The sequence below is a fragment of the Egretta garzetta genome, unplaced genomic scaffold (genome assembly GCF_000687185.1).
Source record: "Egretta garzetta isolate BGI_Z169 unplaced genomic scaffold, ASM68718v1 scaffold504, whole genome shotgun sequence".
NCBI lineage: Eukaryota > Metazoa > Chordata > Aves > Pelecaniformes > Ardeidae > Egretta > Egretta garzetta.
In genome coordinates this window covers 495,007-502,590 of record NW_009259535.1, presented here as the reverse complement: position 1 = coordinate 502,590, position 7,584 = coordinate 495,007, and the positions used below count along the sequence as shown (strand labels likewise).

At 44.0% G+C, this 7,584-nt stretch overlaps 1 protein-coding gene across 1 annotated transcript in view; it reads left to right on the top strand.

The window, feature by feature from the left end:
• Nucleotides 1-926: 926 nt before the first annotated feature.
• The window catches only part of GABRA5 (gamma-aminobutyric acid type A receptor subunit alpha5), a 57,947-nt gene continuing 51,289 nt past the window's right edge, over nt 927-7,584 (top strand). The window contains exon 1 of the mRNA XM_009637647.2: nt 927-1,012. Coding sequence (XP_009635942.1) covers nt 927-1,012 — 86 coding nt within the window. The remainder of the gene's footprint in view (nt 1,013-7,584) is intronic.

Here is a 7,584-nt window from a genome sequence, read left to right as displayed (position 1 = left end):
GGCGGGGAGAGTAAGTTGCTGAGCGGTGTAGTGCGGGGGGCAGAAGGTTCAGGTGGAAAATCCAGGCAGCTCCCCTCTGGTGTGTTTTGGGGGGTTGTTTTGGGGGTTTTGTTGGCTTGGGTTTGTTTGGTTTGGGTTGTTTTTTTGGTTTGGGTTTTTTGATTTTTTGGGGGGCTTGGGTTTGTTTTTTTTTAATAGGGCACAGAGGAAAACATTAGTGCACAATGCTGAAATTGGTGATCTGGTCGCTGAGGCAGGTATCTGAAAAGCGGCAGTTGCTGGAGCAGCTACGTTACTGTCATTCTTCGTGCTAGCGTTGAGGTTTATGTGCCTTTGCGAGGAAGGTCACTTTTTATTGCCCCCCTTCATTCCCCCCTCTTTTTGCTAAGCCGTGCATCAGCAGTGTGAATTCCAAGAAGCAGTAGGTGTTTCTTGGCATTTCAACTGGGAATTTGGAAAGGGAAGCCGGGTATTTAATGGGAAAAAAATTGCGATGGAAGGAAGGGATGCGGAGGCTGCATATAGCCCCAGGTTTGCAGGCGTGTGGAAGTATTTGGAATAGGTAAAGGGTCGAAATCGGCATTTGGAAAATGGAGACGATTTCTTTAGTCGCTTACATGACGGACGAATATAAGGGAAAACAGGGCCACTAAGAATTTTTCCTGTGTTACATTTTGCTGTCAGCAGAAGGTAAAACATGTCCTTGAAGATATACAATTTTACATAAACAGCTGATGTTTACATAAGCCTAGAGAAGTTTGCGAAAAACACAGATAGCAGAAGATGCGGTGTTAGCTGAACTCGGCTATCCTGCTGCGTGTCCGTGTAATAATTTATCTCTTTTTTTGTATCGTTGCAGTGTAAGAACAAAGTGAGCAGCTGCACCTTTACCAAAGCAACCACCTGCGTTCCTCCTCTCCTCTGGAATGGACAATGGGATGGTCTCTGGCTTTATCATGATCAAAAACTTCTTCCTCTTCTGCGTTTCCATGAGTTTAGCCAGCCACTTCGGGTGAGTTGCCAATCGCCTTTGAATTTTTGCTGTGGGTTTTTTAAGGAAATGAAAAACCTTGGCTCCGTGTGGTGCGGAGCAGCCGAAGAAAACAAGCGGGCTTTGCATTTCGTCTTAGCCTGCTGGTGTCAGGGGGAAGGGAGCGATCTGCTTTCCTCCTCAAATTTACTGTCTCGGATCGGTTCTTTGTGCCCCTAACGCCCTTGTGGGAAGGCTTAAGGGGGGCACGGGGAGCTCAGACCAGGCCTACAGCTCAGGGCTTAGCACGGCCGGGGGCTGCAGTGCTCCCTGCCCCCGTGGCTGCGAGGAGGGGGGGCTGGCACCTTCCCTCTCACCTGGCGGGTGCGGGCTGGGGGCAGTAGTGCAAGACTGCAACAGCAGGACTGGGTGCATGCTGCGAGCTGGTACAGGCTTTCCTAGTGAGTAAGCTCAGATCGTGACTGCTCAGAAGGATGGCTGAGTTCGAAACTTGCTAGAATATGTAGAAATCGTGTTTCCCTCAAGCATGCAGCAAGGAATCCTGTTACCTTGTTTTTGCTTTGGATGCTTTCCTGATGGTGACATTCTGAAAACTGTATTGAAGAAAGACTTCTATAGCTCTTAGGAAAAAAAAAAAAAAACCAAAACCCCGAAAAAACCAGAAAACCCTATTTATATGGTTTTTTTCCTAAACCCAGAGATCTTAAGAACTTTCCAAAATCAGGCTATGCGATGGAGTCTAGAAAAAGCATTTCGCAAGTGCTCTGGAAACGTAGGTTGATTCTTCTTTATGGAGGAGAACAATTATTTATGATTTCACCAGAAAAAAATGAATCCTCCCAACGTGCTGATTCACAAGCACACCCATCGATTCCTTGCTATAAGCAGATACAAAATGGAGATGCAAATCAGCTTCTGATTCCAAGCAAAGCGATCGCTTTCCAGGTTGGAGCTAGGAGAAAGACCAAACTTTGAGTGATGCCCATCTATGCTGTAAGCAAAACATAGCCCTGTCTCCAGCGCGCGTCTGACGTAGGCAGGTGGAAGCCTGTGACCACAGTGGCGTGCATGAAGGGTTGTAGGACCGCGCGCTACACAAGATGCAAAGGCCTGCACGCTGATTTAGTCACCTTGGAAAAACTTGGTCCTGCTTTCACTGCGGTCAAAGGCAGAACTCTCCCTGGACTTTGTGGCAGAAATGAAGAGGTAATAGATGGTGTGGGACTGCTTTTAAACTTGTCTTGACCTGGTTGTAGTTTGACACAGTATTACCACATTGAGAAAATCTTGAGGACTGCAACCTTAAGTCTTTCCTGATCGTCCGTCATCCCTGCAGAAGGCAGCATTTTGCAATAGTTGAGCATGACCTGTTTGGTGTGGGGTCTTTTACCTGTGTTACTCCTCTAACAGAAGAATAGATAAGCGAGGCTGTGAAAAAAAAGAGGGTTTAACTCTCCCTTTTGACTCCAAAGCAAATACTGAATCTAAGTCCCCGGTAGGAATCGGTGTGACCTGTAACCTGGCAGATAATCGGAACAGGACAGTTAGGGGAAACTAGGACACTTGTTTTCTGCGAGTTACTCAAAAACCTTCTGTTCACTAAAATGGGATCATCACGTAACCTCCCCACCCCCCCATCCCCATTTCTGGTCTAGTAATTTTAGTCTGGGCCTGCAGAGATAAGCAGCTCCAATTCACTGCACCATTCACACGCTGCCTTAGGGCAGAATTTTGACCCTACTCAAAAGACAGAGGATGCTCCCGCACTTCTGTTTCAGAGGCAGAAGCAGTTTCAGAGTGTAATTTGCTAAGTGCTTTGGGACTGACTCTTCAGGACGGAACGGTACAATTTACATGTAGGCTGGTATATTAACTGCAAGAATCTGATGCTGATAAAATACTTGCTGTTGCTACCAGGTTCTTCTTTATTAGCTTCATCCGTGTTTGGACTGCACTGTTACATTGCTGTGCTTTTTGCAATGTGCTAGATAAAAGTGATTGGTCAAATGAACACAAATTAAAGAGCAGAATGGAGTAGCACGTTACAGATGAAGGCGGAGATTTGTCTACGATTCTCCATAGTCGTTTCATATTTATATTAAATCATAAATACAGTTTTTGCTGACATAGCCAAAGCCACCTTGGGGGATTTTGATGCCCAACGCCTGGTAAAATAAACAGGAATGATGTGTCTCAGTCTCCTAGGCTACTTCAGAAATCTCAGCAAAAGTCTGAGATTAATGTTTAACATAAATGTGGAATGACTATCGAGAGTTATGCACATCGATAGGCGGTAGAGAAGGACTGTAGGCATAGTTGGTAGAAGACGTTTAAAGAAAAATTACTGAATTAAAATTCAAAGGTCTAGATGAAATGAGAAGAGGATGGGGAGCCCCCCACTGTTGCTGGTGTAACAGTTTTATGAGCCTACTTCTGCAGAAACAGTCCAGCACAAGTCAAGGCTTTTTCAAGCTTGCTTGAATTCAGCCATGGGTTGTATAATAACTCTAATGAGTTAAGGTATTTTGCTGAAGCATGTCAAGATAGTTCACAATTGTCGTGAAAGTAAACATTAATAATAGAGCTAAAGAATAATTAGAAGTCATATAGAACCGTGAAGAGTATTTTCAGATGAGACAAGAGGCTGATTCCTCCCATTGGTTTTACGTGAAGAATTGCACTGAATTCCGTCGCGGTTTCATGAGTGCAAGGCCCACAGGGTCAGGCTGACAAAACCAGGCAGAAGGCGGGTGCTCTCCTGGCAGGGGGTCAGCGGAAATGCAAAATAATTCGGGCTCTGCTCCCTTCAGACTGATGCCCACCAGAGCGGCGCTGTGAGGCTGAGCGCATCAGTTGAGGAGAGAAATCGATTACGCAGGGTCCTGTCCTGCCAGACTCCACGGGTGCTGTGGCACTGCCCAGCACCTTGCACTTTCTGGCCCTCGGGGGGCCCACGCAGTTGCAGCCCTGCGAGGGTCAGCGCGATAGGTGACTGCCTGCACTGACATCTCCCTGAGATGAGGTAGCACGTGGTTGGCCCCATGCCGGCCAACTTTACTGCATCCTGACTCTTTTTCGCAAGCCTCGGGCTGCCCACAGGGACATCTCTGGGGACATGCTGGTGGCATGCAGTCCCTGCGCCTTTGCATTTTAGACATGTGATTTCAGAAATCTGTCCAAGAACCGAAACCAAAGGTGACGGATGTTGTTGGTGTAGCCACAGTTGACTTGCCATCTGCTAATAATATTTATAATAGTAGAAACACGAAAAACAGAAGATCCCAATTAAACGTAGCCAACGCAAGACTTCTTTGTTCGCGGTAAGAAATCAGTCCGTGGCGTGTCTGTAGTTTCACATACTTTTCCACTAGCTCTCACTCCTTATCACTAAGACCATAATCCTGGTGTTTAGGCTAAACATACCTCTCCTTCAGGCTGTTATTTCACGCTAGTCTCTGCAACCCTGAGCAGTTAGTTCTGCTGGGTCATCCCTTTCCAAGTACTTGCAGATGCTAGGGAGTTCTCATACTTTTAAGACTGATGTTGTAAGAATTATCATATGCTTATGCAGTCATGCTTATCTGTTTATTTTTTTAAATTCTGTTTTCCTTTCCTTCTCTGTGTCTCCAGATAGCTTTTTGAATTCATTAGACAATTTTAATAACTGGAAAGCTAAGTGGGTACCTGGAACTGCTTGGAGGAGGCAGACAGGCATCAGTCACTCCCTCTGCCGAGCAGAAAGCTGTGGCTTCAGCATCTCTGTTTCGCTTGCCCTGATGGCTGGCCAGATAGCAGGCGCGTACCTGCAGGCCATCCAGCACGGTGCGGGGTCAGCCCTGGCACACATTGCCTCCTAGGGAAGCTGCAGGTCAGTGACTCAGGGAGCTGAGAGTACTGGGAGGTGCTTAAGTACTGGGAGAAATTCAGGATATTGAAAGGGGTGCTAAGGTGCAAGGGGTGAGGATGGTAAGAGGTTGCCCTGTGAAAAACAGGATTTTACTGTGCTGCTTACAAATTGCTCATTCCCAGAAGGTAGTAAGTGCTTGCTAAATAAAGGAATTAAATTATTCTTTAAGGATCCACCAAGACCACTAAGGTTTCATTATTTCAGTCAGTCCTCTCCTCTGTCCTAATGATGTGGAAGAATGGAGTTTTCATCGCACAAATTCACAAAATATCAGCATTTTCATATCTCAAGAATCAGGGATAGTAAGAAGCTAACTTAGAAAAGTAAATCCTGTGATGTCTGGGCAGCTGACAGTATCCAAAAGCGTGCAAATGCGTTCTCTACTGTCTTTTCCACAAACTGTTAGTTTGTCTCAAGTTCTGGTACAATTCCAATCCTATTAAAGCAAGCTATTGGAAACTCTACTCTCTTAAGAAAGAGAGGAAAAAAACATACAACTTTCAGTCGCAAAATACTCTTCAGTTATTTTTCCAGTGTCTCATACTTTTTTTTTTTTTTAAGTTTTGGGAAAATCATGAAGTATCTACCATGAGTTTTCCTCTTATTACAACTAAGCTATGAATAGTACCTGTCATGATTTTGACTAGATGGCAAAAAAGACAGAGATGTTTAAAATGGTAAATGATGAACTCCTCGGAAGAGGTAGCTGAGAATCTTTAGAGAGTTATTACATTTAACACTGATGGGCCCCTTCTGTGACTTCTGATTTTTTTCAGCCACCCTGAAATTGCAATATTAAATAAACAGGATGAGAAGTATTCCTGGTTGGTTTAGTTTATGTTCAGTAATGAGCTTTAAATGTAATTATCTTTGAATTTTCTTAGCATTTTCCTAAGGTTCTTTTCTAGGTTTATTTTTATCCATAACTGAAAATGTCTGCTATAAAAACATTTTTGGTTGCAGAGAGGCAATAATGTGCTTACCCACTAATATGTTGATAAAACCTAATCTCTAGCTCTGTGGAAATAATTTAGGTTATCACCTGTTTTCTCACTATTCATAGAGCTATAGTGTCTAATAAATGCACATAATGTTGCAAGTACAGTCTAAAGGTCTCATGTCATAAAGGACAACCCCAGCGCTTACTCCAAAATGTGAGTTGCTATTTCACCAGCAGTCTCATAAATATAAATTAAACGCTAACTGTTCTGTGAAAGAAAAAGCATCATTTGTATCAATGGCAAACAGTGATCCATCTACAAATGCAACTTCACACGATACTGACATTTCTCCCAAATTCAGCATCAGATGCCTTCTTTTTCGGGTGAAGCACTCTGCCAAATCTAAACTGGATTGCAGTTTTGCAGATGAAGTGCAGACTTTTTATGAGTCTTCACCCTAGTTGTTCCTCCATTTTTTTAATCTATTAATTAGCTTTTCTTGTGGAGATAGAAAAGTATTTCAGCATTTGAGGTGTGTATACTATTCTTGTGAGAGATGTATGTAGCTGAGATAGAAGGAGGCTTCAATTACTCTTGCTGAATTCAGAGGAGCAGTTATGAGAACGAAGTATATTTTGTCCCATCCCCACAAAAATAGTTCAATGGAAATCTTCCCTCTGAGTTCAATTGGCTTTGAATTCAGCCATAAGCACTAAAAATAACAAGCTTTTTCAAGAGCAGAGAAGCTAGTGAAGCTTTGTATCCTGTGCCCCCAGCACCGTACCTTTGCAATAATCCTGGCTCCGCATTTGACATCCCTTGTTCCCATCTCTCATTGCAACACCTACATTTTACCTCTGCGGTCCTTTTCTCCCAGGACCTTTCCTAATCACCCTGCAAGTCTCCTCTATATCTCTTAATTAGCAGAGAGGAGGTGGGCTGGTTTTGCTGAGGCTGTTTCTGAGCTACATGCGTGCTGACTGGCCCAGTCAGCGAGCCAGAGGGAATAGATGACTGCTGACCTCACATTTTTACTTAATGAGGCACTAATTTAGATCGCTCTCCCCTTGTCTAGTCACTGCTTCTCATGAAACTTGTAGGAATGAAATGAAGTTTGATCTCTCCGCTTTGTCAGATGCAGTGGAAAATGAAGACGGGTTCCTACATTGATAGGATAAAGCAGGCAGACAGCATGATGCACATCTCTTTCTTACGAAAAAAAGAAGTTAAAATAAAGGAGAAAAGTTTAAAAGAGTATTCTAGGGTTTTACCAAAGCATTAGTTATGGTCGCTGCATATGAAGAACCTCTGTAACTTCTGTCTCCTGTTTGTATTCCTTAGGCTGCTGCTTGTAAACATTCACCTTTATGTGGTGAATCCCTTCGATTATGATTGCCAAAAAAGCATAGAGCCCTTTGTCTTAGATGGTCCGACATGCAAGGACATCTAATGTTTCTGTCATCGTTTTGCATCTGCTGGATTAACTGTCTTTTATTATGGTCAAACATGTCCACGATGTTGTCTGCCTCAGTTACTCAACTACAGGTTGTGGGTCACAGCATAGAAAACAGAATTAATTCAATCTTTTAACCAAGGAGAGGTGGGATCGCCTGAAAAATGGGCAAGATTTGTGGCTGTACCTCCGCCTGCAGTGAAAGGGAGCTCCTTGGTGGCCTTGGGCTCTCCAGTGTCGAGCCTGTTGAGGATTGCAGCAGTGCTGACAGCACTTGGGCCGTGAGGAGCCT